The 15,898-nt window shown below is 52.9% G+C and overlaps 1 protein-coding gene across 8 annotated transcripts in view; it reads left to right on the top strand.

The window, feature by feature from the left end:
- The window catches only part of SLC66A2 (solute carrier family 66 member 2), a 52,874-nt gene extending 37,595 nt beyond the window's left edge, over positions 1–15,279 (top strand). For 5 of the 8 annotated variants that reach the window (XM_058691738.1, XM_058691740.1, XM_058691744.1 and 2 more), the window contains 2 exons: positions 5,434–5,650; positions 13,654–15,279. In XM_058691738.1, coding sequence (XP_058547721.1) covers positions 5,434–5,650; positions 13,654–13,861 — 425 coding nt within the window. In that variant the 3' untranslated portion in view covers positions 13,862–15,279. Of the gene's footprint in view, positions 1–5,433; positions 5,651–6,384; positions 8,659–13,653 lie in introns of those variants that run through there. The other 3 variants (XM_058691743.1, XM_058691745.1, XM_058691746.1) reach the window with 3 other exon arrangements.
- The last annotated feature ends 619 nt before the right edge of the window (positions 15,280–15,898 follow it).

Here is a 15,898-nt window from a genome sequence, read left to right on the forward strand (position 1 = left end):
TTATTTTTAAAAATTATTTATTTATTTATTTATTTTTATTTTTTTTAATTTTAATTTTTTTATTTTTAAAAAAAATTCTCTTTTCTCTTATATTTTGCAGTTTCTCTTCCTGTGTCTTCAAGTTTCCTAATCTTTTCTTCTTCATCTAATCTGATATTAACTCCATCCATATATTCATTTTTCATCTCAGATGTTGTGATTTTTATGCCTAGATGGTTTTTTTGAGAGGGAGTAGAGTCTAAAAATATGTATATAATTTTCTGTATCCCAACCTAACTTTTGAACAAATGGAATATAGTTATAATAACTGTTTTGAGGCCCTTGTCAGTTCTAACATTCATGTTGGTTCCAATTTTTTTTTGTTTTTTTTTCCGGTTGGTCTATTTGTCTCTTCATTATCGATCACATTTTCCTGTTTCTTTACATGCTTGGTAATTTTTGAGTGGATGTCAGACATTGTGAGTTTTACCTTGCTATCTGCTGAATATTTTTAAGTTTCTATAAATATTTGTGAGCTTTGTTCTGGGGATGTGGTTAAGTAACTTGTAATCAGTGTGATCTTTTTAGATCTTGCTTTTAAGATGAGTTAGGTGGGAGCATTGCTCAGCCTGGGCTAGTTACTCCCCACTGCTGAAGCAATGTTCTACCTAAAGCCCTGTGAATTTCGAGGTTTCCCATTCTGGCTGAAAGGAAGACACTGCTCCTGGCCCTTTGGGAATGCTGCACCCTGTGAATGCTTACCTTTTTCGGTGGTTCTTTGCCCGGTCTTGTGATCGGTGCTTGCTTTGTCCTGCAAACTCCAGCCGCCTCGTGTCCTAGACCCAGCTCTGTCTTCCCCACTGTGGGTTTCTGGGGGCTTGGCCTGGTTCTCACTTCATTTTCTGCACCCTGGAAACTCCAGGCCGAACCTGGGACAGTTTGGGGCTCACTTCACCTGTATTGCATCTCCTAGAGATCCCTGTCCTTTACTGCCTCGTGTCCAGTGTTTTGCAGACATCTGTTTTGCCCAGTTTGTGGCTATTTGGACAGTAAGTCTGGTCTCTGTTGTTCCATCTTGACTGGAAAAAGAGTGGCAGCTCAGTTTTCATTTTCCTGGCTTTTGTATTCCCTTAACCGCTCCTAGCTGCTTATATGTGTGACTACCCATCTGATGTGGGTTTTTCTTCCTCCTCTCGACACTGGACTTTGCCAGAGTGGAAGGATGCCTCACCCTTCCTTTGGGAAGCAGTGGTGACTGATTGGCTGTTCCTTTTGCCACCTTTGCTTTGTTGGAATCGCTGTCCTGGGCAGCAGTAGGGGTCTGCTTTCCCTTCTTTCTTGTACCTGTCTTATTTCACTCAGTATCATGCTCTCACTTCATCCATGTTTTAGCACATTGCAGAATTTTCTTCCATTTTAAGGCTGAATAATTCTCCGCTGTATGTACAGACCACATTTCGCTTATGCATTTACCTGTTGGTGGACCCTGAATTGCTTCTGTGTTTCAGCTATTGCCAATAATGCTGCTGTGAACATGGTTGTACGAATATCTGTTTGAGTCCCTGCTTTCAGTTCTTTTGGGTGTATCCCCAGAAGTGGAATTGCGGGGTCATGTGATTCTGTGTTGAATTTTGTGAGGACCCTCTATACTGTTTTCCACAGCGGCTGCACCATTTCACATACCCGCCAACAGTGCACAGGGTTCCAGTTTCTCCCTGTCCTTGCCAACAATTGTTTCTGTTTTTTTGTTTTTAATTTATTTTGAGAGAGAGCGAGTACACGAGCACGAGCTGGGGAGGGGCAGAGAGAGAGGGAGAGAGAGAATCCCAAGCAGGCTCCAGGCTCAGTGCAGAGCCCGACGTGGGGCTCGATCTCACAAACTGGGAGAGCACGACCTGGCCGAAATCAAGAGTCGGATGCTCAAGTGACTGAGCTGCCCAGGTGCCCTGTGTTGTTTTGTTTTGTTTTTAAAAGCAGCTGTCCTAATGGTTGTGAAGTTGTATCTCATTTTGGTTTTGATTTTCATTTCCCTAATGATTAATAACATTGAATATCTTTTCATGTGCTTATTGGGCATCTATAGATGTCCTTTGGAGAGATGTCTGTTCAATTACGTTGCCCCTTAAAAAAAAATTTTTTTTTGAGTTGTAAGCATTCTTTATATATTCTGGATACAAGTTCCTTATTGGATATCTGATTCACAAATATTTTCTCCCATTGCATGGGTTACCTTCTTACTCTGTTGATTATGTTATTTGAAACAGAACTATTTAAAAAATTTCAATTTTTCAGCTTTATTGAGGTATTATTGACATATAACCTATTTAAGATGTACAATGTGATGACTTAACACACTTATATATTGTGATATAAGTACCACAGTAAGGTTCATTAATACTTCCATCCCTTCACATTATTTATTTATTTATTTTTTTGGTGGAGGTAACATTTAAGATCTGATTTTTTTTTTTAATGTTTATTTATTTTTGAGGGAGAGGGAGAGCATGAGTAGGGGAGGGGGAGAGAGAGAGGAGGTCAGAGGATCCGAAGCAGGCTCTGTGCTGACAGCAGCGAGCCTGTGGGGCTCGAACTCACGAATCGTGAGATCATGACCTGAGCTGAAATCAGGTGGTCAGCTGACTGAGCCACCCGGGCACCCCAGGATCTACTCTCTTAACACCTTTCTTTTTTTCCTTTTTTCTTTTTGAAGTAAACTCTGCACCCAACATGGGGCTTAAACTCATGACCCCGAGATCAAGAGTCGCACACTCCACCGACTGAGCCAGCCAGGTGCCTCAGCCACGTTCAAGTGTGTAATACAGTATTGTTGATTATAGTTACCATTCTGTACATTAGATGCCAGAACTTATTCATCTTACAGCTGGAAGTCTGTGCCCTTTGACCAACATCTCCCTCCGTCACCCACCCCCAGTGCTGGCAACCGCCATTCTGCTCTGTTTCTACAAGGTTGGCTTTTTGGGATTCTACATATGAGTGAGAATACACAGTGTTTGTCTTTCTCTGACTGATTTTACTTAGCATTATGCTCAAGGTTCTCAAGGTCTATGTATATCGCCACAAAAGCAAGATTTCCCTTTTTTATGGCTAAATAATAGTCTATTATATATATACTCCAGTCGTCTTTCTCCATTCATCTCTTGGTGTGGACGCTTAGGTTGTTTCCATGTTTTGGCTATTGTAAATAGCGCTGCTGTGAACGTGGGGTGCAGATGTCTCTTCAAGATAGTGATTTCATTTCCTTTGGATAAATGCCCAAAGGGGAATTGCTGGATCATGTGGTGTTTCTATTTTTAATTTTTTGAGGAACCTCCATGTTGTTGTGCACAGTGGCCGCCCCAGTTAGCGTTGCCTTTTCTCCACATCCTCACCAACGCTGATCCCTTTTTTTTTTTTTTTTTTTTTTTTTATTCTAGCCATTCTGACAGGTGTGAGATCGTATCTCATTGTGGTTTTGATTTGCATTTCCCTGATGAGTGATGTGGAGCATCTTTTCATGTGTCTGTTGGCCATTTGTATGTCTTCTTTGGAAAAATACATGTTCTAGTCCTCTAGTTTTTAATTGGGTTGTTTTGTTTCGTTTTTGTTTTTTGTTTCGGCTACTGAGTTGTATGAGTTTTGCATATATTTTGGGTATAAACCCCTTATAACATGACAGTCTGCAAACATTTTCTCCCATTCTGTTGGTCTCCTTTTCATTTTGCTGGTCGTTTCTTTTGTTCTGCAGAAGCCTTTCAGTTTGATGCAGTTCTGCTTGTTTATTTTTGCTTTGCATTTTTGGTGTCCTATCCAAAAATCGTTGCCAAGACCAATAATTTCAAAGAGTTTTTTTTTCCTAGAAACACAGAAGTTTATAATTTTGATACAGTCGAATTGGTCTATTTTCTCTTCTGTTGCTGTGTTTTTGTTCTCATATCTAAGGAGCTGTTGACAAATCCACTGTCCTGATGCTCTCCCTCTGTGTTCTCTGCTGAGAGTCTTACCGTTTTCTCTCTCATGTTTAGGTCTTTTTGAGATAATTTTTGTGTCTGCTAAGGTAAGGGTCCGGTCTCAGTGTTTTCTCAGAAATTTTGTAATAAAGGTATTCTGTTAGTCATTTGCCAGTTGACCTGCTCCTTGAGAACCTAAAAGAGAAAGACTTGTGACCGATTGACCTCAGACCCTGTTTCCTGAAGCCCCCTGGACCTCACCTGGTGTCCTCAGCTCGCCTGTTCGTAGTCCATCCCTGTCCTGGCCCAGGTTCTCGGTTCTGACCCTGTTTTTTCCACTCCTTGGGCACAAAGTCAGGAACTTCATCCGGGTCTGAGATGCGCCCCCTTGTCACATCCTCTCATGACTTCATATTCTCTGTAGGGAACACCTCAGTGTTTGCCCCCAGCTCCCCTGCACGCTCAGGCCACCCCCGTGTTACAGCTGGGGTTTGTTCCTGAAGCAAGCCTGGCTCATACCCTGCCCTGCTCTAGGAGGTGACCCCCACTCTGGTGTGACGTCACACCTGCAAACCATGCCCCGCCTCCTGCCTGCGCCCCCCCTTTCTAGCTCAGACTCTGGGCAGTGTTCTCGCACAGAGTGAGGGAATGGAGCCGGAAGGGGTGGGGGGACGGGGCCGGCAGGACAGGCACATGTGTGCAGGTTGAATATTTCCCTGCCGACACTTCCCAGGCCCTGGAGGGCCGGACCCGCCGCCCCGTACTGGCGCCCATGCCTGCAGCCCTTGCTGGGTCATTTTCCTGGCAGGGCGCCCTGGCTCCAGATCCTGCCATTCTAAGGGCTGGGCCAGGATCGGGTGCATCCTGCACCCTCAAGCTCTCTTTCTATTTATCCCCATTTCCCTGACCTGCCCTGACGCCGCTTCTGTCCCCAGGACTTCCTGTGTTTATCTGCCAAAGCCCAAGAACTTCACGTAGTTTGCTGATTTGTGAGTGCTTATGGATTTGGTTTCTGCAGGACACATCTATCTGTCAGGCGAACGATAACATTCGATCAACTGTGTAGTGATGATAAGTACATACCTTTATTGGCCCTTATTATGGGCTGGGCACTTCATTGGGTTTGTAAGATTAACTCACGTAACCGTTAGAATAACCATAGGAGGTAGGTTACCTTATTCCTTTTTCACACCTGAAGACACCAAGACACCTGGTTAACTGATCCACTTGTGGAGGAAGGGGTGAGGATTCTAACCCAGGGAAGAGACTTCAGAGGCTCCGGTACAACCCCTGCACTATACTATCACAGGATTTAAGGATTTTAACGTCTTTACGGTGACTGATATCAAAGCTCCCTCACAAGGGCCCTGCCAAGAGCACACGGAGCCCCACAGCCCACGTCCATCTCACGTCCATTGACTTTGACCTCCTCGCTCCGCTCACGTCCTCTCCTCACGGTGCCCTGGCCCGTACGCCTGGCTTACATTTGTCTCGCCTCTCGCCCTAGACTTTGACCCTCGCCACTTCTGGCACTGGAGCAGCTTCGGGGACTACGTGCAGTGTGTTGTGGCCTTCACGGGCGTGGCGGGCTACATCACGTACCTGTCCATCGACTCGGCCCTGTTTGTGGAGACCCTGGGCTTCCTGGCCGTGCTGACCGAGGCCATGCTGGGTGTCCCACAGCTCTACCGCAACTATCGCCACCAGTCCACTGAGGGAATGAGGTAGGCGGCCCCTGCGGCTCTCGCTGGACCCAGTGGTGCCAGTGCCTCCAAGTTGGTAAGAACGGAATGTGCACGAACACGGCTGCCGTGTTTTCGGTCACGCTTGTGAAACCGCCGGGTAAGGAGCAGTTTAGGTGTGAACACGTTGGCCCTTTGATGTCTGGGTGTGTGAGCAGAGACGTGAGTGTGGGACGGGTTGGGGGAGGCCACGGCCCTCTCGCGAGGCAGGTGTGCGGTGCAGGATCTGAGCGCCACTCTTTCAGGCTGGACCTGAAGCATGACGGGGGGAGGGACGTGCCGAGTGCAGAAGGGGGGGGCGAGGGGACAGCACTCTGGCTGCGGAGCACAGAGGTGCACTCAGCGGTGGGGGCCCTGTGTCAGGGGATTCACTCTTGTCACGGCGGAGCAGGTGTGCCGATGCCACCCGTGACTTCAGATGTCCTCCGAGTAACGGGAGGCCGGTGGGGCGCCAGTCTTGAAGGCGTTGGTTAGGGCCCTCCCCTGGCCTGGCCTGATGAGAGTCACCTGTGCCATTGGAACGGGGTGTCCGTTGGAATCCCAGGGGCCCCCCGGGTTGGCCGGTTCAGAATCTTCGCCATTCCTACTGGTTGTTCCTCTGGCACTTGCTCGCTTCCTGCGATGGGGAGCTCCCTCCCCGTGCAGCACTTACAGCTGTGCAGGGCTCTCTTCGAGGGCTGTAGTAGTACCTGAACCTCTCATGCCTTCTTGCCTAGATCCATGCAGAGCCTCAGCCCCTCCCAGGGCGGTCGTGTGCGCGTGAAAGCAGCATCGTGGCCCTACCTCCCTGGGGGCCTCTTCTCACCCTCCTCAGGTGCATTGGCTTCCTCTCCCGTGATATGGCTTACAGGCCCTTCCCTACCCAGTTCTCCCTGGATGGGTGTCTGTTCCACTGAAGCAAGACAGGAGACGACGGGTGTGCACTTTCAGATACGAATGTGCGGCGGGAGGCCTGTCCAGTGGCTGGGGCGTGGTGTCCCCTCCCTGGGGACCCTCGGCACCTGCGGACTCACTGAGGCTGACCACCTGATTTGTGGCCACAGCGTGCTCAAAGTGGGCTCGTGTTGATCCCACACCTGCTGCTTCCAAGTCCACCTGCCTGTACCTGTGTGCTTGCTTGCACCTGCACCGTCACTGTTTACTCGTTAGATCCTGTAGGCAACTTACTGTATCTGGCATGTAGGGGATACCCGGGCAGCTGAATCCAACATTGTCTCAATTTTCCAAGTTCAACTTCTGTGATGGGAAAGAACTCTCCGTGGGTCAGAGGCAGGCCAGAGCGGAGGCTGCCAGCGCCCAAGGTTGGAGGCCGTGATCCACGGAGAGGAAGCTGAGTCCACAGACATCGCCAGAGGCAGGAGATTCAAGCTTCTTAATGTGGGAAATGACACAACAGCTTAATTCCCCCAGTGCCACTAAGAGCAGCTTGCAGGACGCTCGGGAAATTACAAAAACAATTCTAGTTATGGTAATATTAAGAGTGTGAAATGCTTAGAAATTAACTTAACCAAGGAGGGGCGCCTGGGTGGCTCAGTCGGTTGAGTGTACGACTTGGGCTCAGGTCATGATCTCACGGTGCGTGAGCTCGAGCCCCACGTCGGGCTCTGTGCTGACGGCTCAGAGCCTAGAGCCTGCTTCAGATTCTGTGTCCCCCCACCTCTCTCCGTCCCACCCCTGCTTGTGCTCCGTCTCTCCCTGTCTTTCAAAAATGAGTAAACCTAAAAAAATTTTTTTTTCTGAAAAAAAAACTTAACCAAGGAGCTAAAAGACTTGTACAATGAAAACTACAAAACAGTCTGCTGAAAGAAATTCAAGGCATAAGTAAATGGAAAGACATCCCATGTTCATGGACTGGAAGACTCAATATTGTTATAATGTCAGTACTACCCAAAGCAATCTCAGATTTAATGGAATCCCTGTCGAAATCCCAGTGATTTTTTTTTTTTTTTCAGAAATAGAAAAACCAGGCCTAAAATTCATATGGAATATTAAGGGACCCCCAAATAGTCAAAACAATCTCGAGCAAAACTAGAAGACTCATACTTTCAGATTTCAAAAATAACTAAAAAGTACAATAATCAAGACAGTGTGTTATTGGCATAAAGACAAATAGACCAGGGGACTAGAGAGTCCCGAAATGACATTTACATATATGGTTAAGTGACTTTCGGAAAGGGTGCCAAGACCATTCAGTGGAGAAAGGACAGTCTTTTCAACAAATGGTTCTGAGAAATGGGATATCCACATGCAAAAGAATGACATTAGACTCTTACCTGGCACCATATACCAAAATTAACTCAAAATTGATCAAAGGCCTGAATGTAAGACCTAAAGCAATGGAATTCTTAGAAGAAAACAGGAGAAAAGCATCATGACATTGGATTTGGCAGTGATTTCTTGGATGTGACACCAAAGGCACAGGAAACAACATAAAAACTACATGTTGGGCTTTATAAAATCTAAAAATTTGGGGGCACTTGGGTGGCTCAGTTGGTCGAGCGTCTGACTTTGGCTCAGGTCATGATCTCACAGTTCGTGAATTTGAGTCCCACATCGGGCTCGCTGCTGTCAGCCTGTCAATGCAGAGCCTGCTTTGGATCCTCTGTCCCTCTCTCTCTGCCCCTCCCCTGCTTGCGCTCTCCCCCACGTCCCCACTATCCTGGTGGGTGTCACGTGGGATCTTGTTGTGGTTTTGATTTGCATTTCCCTAATGACTAATGATGTTGAACATCCTTTCGTGTGCTTCTTGACCATTTATATGTCTATGGAGAGATAGCTGTTCAGACCTTTTGTCTATTTTTAAATTTGGTTGTTTGTCTTTTTATTACTGAGTTGTAGATTTCTTTATCTACACTGGATACTGGAACTCTGTCAGGTATATGATTTGCAAGTTTTTTCTCCCATCCTGTGGATTGTCTTCACTTTCCTGATATTTTCCTTTTCAGCACAAAAGATTTTTAAATTGAATGAAGTCCAGCATATTTGTGTGTGTGTGTGTGTGTGTGTGTGTGTGTGTGTGTGTGTGTGTTGCTTATGCTTTAGTTGTCATGCCCAAGAAACCATTGTCTGACCTAAGGTCACAAAAACCTACTCTTTTGGGATGTGTTTTGGGTGGAGTTTGATGGGTGGGAGGAGGGCAAGGTCTGGGCCTGGGCTCCTGAGGGGAGGGCTGGGGAGGCCACAGGGCTTGGCCTGCCTGACCTGTGTGCTGTGGGGAAGGCTTTCTGGACTGCGGGGCAGGGCAAGGATGAGGTGAGAGGTATTTTAGGAGTAGTCTGAGAGGAAAAAATGCAGGAGCCAAGAATGAGGTAATGGGAGCTGGGATTAAAATAGTGGGAGGGGGTAGGGATGGCCAGGTGTGGGAGGAGCTGGTGGCCTGACCAGGACTCCAGCTCCCAGGCTACCAGCCTGAGCAGGAAGGACATGGCCTGGGGCCTGGGAGGCGACCAACTGGGCTTCCTGCGTTGTGGAAACCCTGGGCTCCGTGTCCCTGGGCTCCGTGTAGGAGGAGGAGTCGGGGTCTCCCTTGGGTGGCACTCCAGACACCCCAGACATACTGAAGAGTGATAGCCCGACCTCTGCGGCTCGCTCCTCTGTCCCATAGCTGCTGCAAGTGATGGGAATTCACAGCTCACTGAAGGTCCTGGGAGTCTTGGGGGCAGGGCACCACACAGTCTTGGGGTGACAACGTGAGCTTGTACATCAGAGTCCTTGCTGTCTGCACAGGGGCGTTCCTTCCTGATAAGCAGATTGCTCAGGGTGTTGGTTTTCTCCTGCACCAGACGGGGCGGGAACAACTTGGTTAATATTTGACCTAGGCGGCTGGTCGTGGGACCTCAGCGAGGCTGTCACATTCCTGACCCCGAGCCATAGCTGACTCAAGGGCCGAGGCTGGGTGAGGCGTCTGGTCTGGTCTGTGCGGCTAAAAATGTTCTTTACATCAGGTGACTTCACGTCTGAGCAGTGACCGCACGTCTGCACGTGCACCTGTGCACTCAGGACGCAGAGGGGCTCTGACAGGGCGCCAGGGGAGGGGTGGCCTCGGGTACTGGGACTGACCTCAGCTGCATTTTCTGCCTGCCCCATAGGGAGTGCCGCTGTGTGGAGTCCTGTCTCTCTCCGAGCCACCAGTGGAGGGAGGGGCCAGCTTCTGGCCAGGGGGCCATCAAAGGACCGGCACCCTCACCCCAGGAATGGCCTGGCCCTGAGGGGCTGGGGACACAGGGCTTTTCCAGGCTGGTGTCACTCCGGCTCTGGCTGCAACCCCAAAGCCCCACTTGAGAAGGCTCCAGCCCGGCCGTCTGCCCGACCCTGCTGCCTGAGCTGGAACTGTCTCTGGGGCTCGTTAGGCTTTCCTTGTGTTTTGAGGAGGGTCTTTCAGTCCCCTCCTAAACTTGGGTATCTCTGGGGGAGACCGTGCCTTGAGCTCTTAGTCCGTAGAATGGAACGAGCCTCTTCCTCTGAGCGCCCGTTGCTTCCCTCCTGTCTTCATGGCAGAAACCTCGCTTGCCTTCGGAGCTTCTCCTTGAGGTGCTTGCTTTGTGGCTGTGGGTTTTCCTCGGAAAGTGTGGTGTTGTGAGTGTGGGGGCTGTGAGCAGCTTGGACAGGCCGGCCCTCCGCGGTGCAGTTCACTCCGTGCACCAGTCTGCCAGGTGCCTGCGGCCTCCTGGTGGCCCAGCCCAGGCCTGGAGGGGACCGCGTGCTGTCAGCTCTGTCCCCCGTTCACACCGCTTCCCTCACTCAGCTCGTCTCCGTGCTGTGCCCCCCATCTCCACGGTTCCCCCAGTTCTAAGGGTGCCATTAGCCCAAGTCCCTGCCCTGCAGCCCCACTGAGGCCCTGAGCCATGATGCCGAGTCACCCACAGGCAGACATCCCCAGCTGGTGCTCCAGACCAGGACAGTTCAGACCGAGAGAGAGGCACGGGGTGGGAAGTGGAGGGTTTTGATTACCGCAGGTGACAAATCCCCATGGGAAATGTCACAGCAGCCAGCACCGTCCCTCCTGCTCCTCAGCCATGCTGCCCAGGGTGGACTAGGTCCGATGTCCACAGGGACCAGTTGGAGAAGGTGGCCAGTGGCAGAATGCAGACCCAAACTTCCAATCTCGGATCTTTCCCACGAGGCTGCACGGGCCAAGCCCGTCTCTCCCCCTGAGCACAACTGCAGGCCTGGACAGAAGGCACGGAGCAGCTGTGGGGACTCCAAGAAGTCAGCCGGCGCGGGCAGGTCACGGGAAGGAGACCACAACTTGACACATGGATGACTGACCTGAGTTCCGTTTTCCCGTCCATCTCTGCCAGCCTGGAACTCAGCACTGTGCCCTGGGTAGGGTGGAAAGAGCTCCACGAGGGGCCTCCTCCACTGGTCCCAGCCTGGGGCAGGGCCCCCTCCAGGGCAGAGAGTGAGGAGACGCCCGAGGTTGTTGTCGTTGATGTTTTGGCCTTGCTCTTATGTCCTGGCTCTAGGCAAGTCCCAATCCTGAAGGGCTGTCTGCCGAGCTGGGGCCGTGTGAGCGGTGGCTGGACAGACACCTGCCCCTGAGAGTAAAGGGGAATCCTGTGGCTCTTTCCGTCCACCCTGCCACCACGTGGACCTGGACACTAAAGCCCTGGCTTTCCAGCCAGAGGACCTGGGAAAGGAGTGTCCCCGAGGCACAGAGTCAGGGAGATGGACAGGAACATCTTGGGACAGGGATCCTGTAAAGTTGCGTGTGACTCCTGGGCTCACGCCAAGCTATGCATGCATGGACTTGGCCCTAACCTACATCCCAAAGGTGTTGAAAACTGAATGTTGGGGAGGACCACCACCCACATCCCAGCCCGGCCACTGAGTGCTGCCTGCACAGTCCGGACCCAGGTGGTTCTGCCGAGGCCTTGAAAACTGAGCTGAATTGACCTGCAGCCCACATCAGCTGCTGTTGGAACACAAGACCCGACATTCTCCATAGGGTTTAATAAGGCATCCAGTCTCATTATATGTTAACAATGTCCAGGATACAAACCAAAATTACTCAACATATGAAGGAACCGGGAAGATCTCAGCAGCTGTCAAAGGACACGGGAACCAGCTGACAACAAGGACCGTGAACCAGGTGACAGAGCCACTGCGGTCACTGGAAACCACTCTAGAGAGCGAGAGCGGACACTCTGGAGATGAATGAAAAACAGAACATCTCCGCAAAGACGTGGAAGCTATAAGAAAGAACCAAATAGAAGATCTTAAATTTAAAAATACAGAAAACCAAATAAAAATGTACTTCGTGAGTTCAGTAGCGGAATGAAGGTAACAGGAGAAAGAGTCTGAACCTGAAGACAGATCGATAAAAATCGTACATTCTCAACAACAGAGAAAAACTGGGGGTAAAAGTGGACGTAGGGACAGCACCAAAAGATCTAACATTGATGTCGTCTGAGTTTAGGAGAGGAGTGTGGAGCAGACAAAAATAGTTAAGGAGATAATGGCTGAACATTTTCCAAATTTGATGTTAGGTAAACACAGATTTCAGAGACGTTTGGCAGATCCCAAACATGTATCACATCACAACCTGCTAAAAACCAACGTTAAATGTGGAAAGCAGCCAGAAAAAGATCTGTTATATATAATAAATCTGGATTTTCAAAATGCAGAATTAGTTATCAGCTAACTCAGAACAAACATTTTGAAATACTACGTGAGCCAACACTCCAGGCCAAGTGAGATGTATCCGTGGGCTGTTTGGATGTGGATGCCTGCCCACAGACAAGCTGGGTGGAGCTCGGCCTTAGGCCATTTCCCCAGCGACCTCCCCGAGAACCTCAGGCTGTTTTCTCCGCTTCCGTCGGTTCTGCATGGCCAGTGTGACACTTCAGCGGGCGGAGGATGGGACCAAGAGCAGTGTTTGAGCGCCTGCTGCCTCCATGCGCTGGGGTTCAGGAGACGGGGCTCCTCACCCCGGTTCTGTCAGAACCAGCCTGGGGCTTGAGGTTGTCCGAACGCCAGGGCTCCGGGGTGGAGGAGTGCCCACTTCCAAGAGCCCAGCGCCTGCCTCGCCCTCGACGTAAGTTCTTCTCGGTCTGGTGCTTGCGGCTCTGACGGGCACCCTGTCTGCTTGGGGAACTTCACCGTCCTTCCTGCTGCCTGGTGGCACCACCCCCAAACTCTGTGGCCTGGTTTCATTAGTTGGAGAAGGTTCGGCCTGCTGGCGGAGGTGGTCAGATTTAAACATAGCGTACGCGGGAAGGCACAGCGGTGCTCCGCTCGTCACTCGGGGAGCCAGGGCTCGGTGGTGTGCATGTGGGCTGTGGGCAGTGACGTGAGTGACAGTTCCCTCTTTACTCACCAAGGGTCCCTGTCCCCCTACAGACGGGTCTGAGGTGTCTGAGGGGGGTCGGCGTCCGTGACCAGGAAGGGAATCACCCTCCAGTGAGCTTTCACGTGGGGGGGGGGGGGGGGGTCTGGCCGGGCAGGGATTTCCGAGAGTGGCCGGCTTTGCTCTGCTTCTCCTGGCAGCCCCTGCTTTTGTCCCCTGGGTGCAGACCGGGGGTTCCGCGGCCAGGAGGGGAAAGCTGAGGCTGAGGGGGCCACCACCTGTCCTGGGCAAGGCTCCTGTGGCTGAGTGCGGCCGTCCTGAGGTCCTGTGGCTGTGGCTGCTGCCCCTGCCTGGTCGACTCCCTGGGATGCAGCATGGGGAGGGGTGGTCTCCCCTGTGCTAAGGCCACGGCGAGTCTCCTGAGGGGCACGTGACAGACGTGCCCGCAGCCGCGAGGGGCAGAGCACCTGTGAGGCCGTGGGGGCCCCACCGCTGTGTCGGCCTTTTCCTGCCCCGCACAGCTGAGGCCCCTCCGGCCGAAGGGCCTCCCTGTCCCCGTGGCGGGGCATGCAGGGCCCTCGTGGCGAGGATGGGAGGGATGGGAGGGACGGGTTGGGGCCGGGTGTCCCCCGACTGCCCCGTCTGCTGAGCCCCCAGCCCCGTTTTGTTTCCTGACCCCTGGCTGGTGTCTCTGCAGCATCAAGATGGTGTTCATGTGGACCAGCGGGGACGCCTTCAAGACCGCCTACTTCCTGCTGAACGGCGCGCCCCTGCAGTTCTCCGTGTGTGGCCTGTTGCAGGTGCTGGTGGACCTGGCCATCCTGGGACAGGCCTACGCGTTCGCCCGCCATCCCCCGAAGCCCGCCCCCCACGCGGCGCACCCCGCCAGTGCCAAGGCCCTCTGAGGCAGCCGGGGAGGAGGACAAGGACGCGTGGCGGTCTCCAGCCGCAGGCGCCGCCTGGCCGCCCGGCCTCCCCGTCGGGGCGGGCAGGCACCGTGGCCCCAGAGGGGTCTCAGCCGTCGGGATCTCTGTCAGCCTCTGTGGGTCGGGGGTGGGCCGGTGGGGGGGCCTGGGTGCCGGCCTTTGTGCCCGCCCGCCCCGAGGACGGGCGCCAGTGGGGTTCACAGCGAGGGCTGGGCTGCAGCTGCTTTCGGGCGATGGAAAAGCGAGTGTTCTCTTCCTTCCTCTCACAAGACGCCTGTCTGCAGCCTGGAACGTGCTCACAAACCCATGAAGCCCCTCCGGAGTGCAGAGCCCGGTCTCAGAAGGGCCCGGGCGCAGAGCCCACCTGATACATGTGGAAAGGAGGCCGTGAGGACGCGCGTCATGAGCATTCTTGATTATCCGGCCAGAGTTGGCCTTTCCGGGGCCACCTGCAGTCAGCTGCCTCATGGGACTCAGGACTCGGCCGTCAGCTCGGCAGTGGGGCCCAGGGCTGTCCTGTGGGCCCCCTGGGCCTCACTGCTACGCTGGCTTCTTCCTGGCAGGCACCGGTGTGGACCCTGCTGGGGCTCAGGGGTGTGGTGGGGTGCCGGCGGCCCGCGTGTGCTCCCAGGAAAGCCAGGGGCCCGCGACCGGGTCCCCCAAGGAGGGCTGCCTTGCGGGGCGTTTTCCCTGTATCCTGGGGAATGCACGTGTCTGCAGCACACAGCCTTCCATCTTCAGGACAGGGGGCCGGTCTGCGGGCCAGGAGTGGGGACACGTGTGGCCCGTGTCCCTGCTGCCGAGCCAGTCCCACACCCCACACTCTGGGCCCTCAGGCCTGGGGTGACCTTCCGGGGTAGGGGGCCGGGCCCCGGCATCTCTGCCCGCCGAACCCCTGGTCCTCCACATCCCCTGCATCTGGCTGCGGTGGGGGCTGCTGGCTGACTCTGGTCGCCCCATATTTCCCCCCTTCACTGTCACGTGAGCATCTCAGCCGTGCCCAGCAGCCCTGGGCAAGCTCCCAGGCCCCCAGAGCCTGTGTTCTGGATGCTTCCACGTGGCTTCCCTTCTGCTGGGCAGAGGGGCAGCTCTCGGGGGGGTTGACCGGGGTGCCACAGCCCTAGTGGTGTCTGCTGTGCACAGCCGTTCCCTCCTCCAGAGTTTTCCTCAAAAACTCCTGCGTGTTTGAGCGAGGATCCTGCCGAGTTAATGGCCTGTGAGATGACCTGGAAATGCTTAGTTAATAAAAATGAAGGGACGTGTCTGCAGCAGTAATTGCCTCCGAATTAAAACGTCAGCGATTGCAGTGGTGACCGGCCGCGCCCAGGTGGGGGGTGGGGGGGCGCTCCGTTCTGTCAGTGTGGTGACTGTGAATCAATAAACCGCTCTCGGATCCAGTGTGGCCTCGTGAATGGACTCGGGAGCGAGGGCCCAGGACAGAGGGAGGAACCGGTTCCCGCCCTTACTTCACCTCAGGGTCTCCAGGGAAGGGTGGACGCCCCTTCCGTGGGGTGCAGCTGTCCTTGTGAGACCCGGGCTGCTCGCTCAGGTGCCCCCTCCCCAGGCAGGCCAGCCCCGGACCGGTGACGGCCCTGTGCCGGCAGGGCCCCGACCGTGGAATGCTTTGGAAGGGCGGGAAGTGCCTTGTTTTAGGCCAAGAGCTGTGTCTCAAGAATAATCGACCGTTCTGTATGGCAAGTACGGACGAAGCTGTTTGCACTGAGCCATTTTCTTTTTTTTCTTGGAGACCATTTACACTGGGGGGGCAAGATACAAAAAATGTCAAAACCATACACAAAGTGAAGGTACGTGGAAGTGATAGTTTAAGTTTTGGGATGCCTCACCCCCCAGCCCTGGATTCTAGTCTGAGAGTGAGTCTGGTCTGGGGCCGATCCAAGGTGGTGACACAGGTGTGGCCCTCGTTCCGGCAGCAGACATCCCCGGCGTGGGCCCTGGGGGCCGCTTACTGCCGCAGGACAACAGTCCTGCCTGGTGGTGGTTTTTTATTTGCTTTCT

This window comes from Neofelis nebulosa, chromosome 11, assembly GCF_028018385.1.
Source record: "Neofelis nebulosa isolate mNeoNeb1 chromosome 11, mNeoNeb1.pri, whole genome shotgun sequence".
NCBI classification, from domain to species: Eukaryota; Metazoa; Chordata; class Mammalia; order Carnivora; family Felidae; genus Neofelis; species Neofelis nebulosa.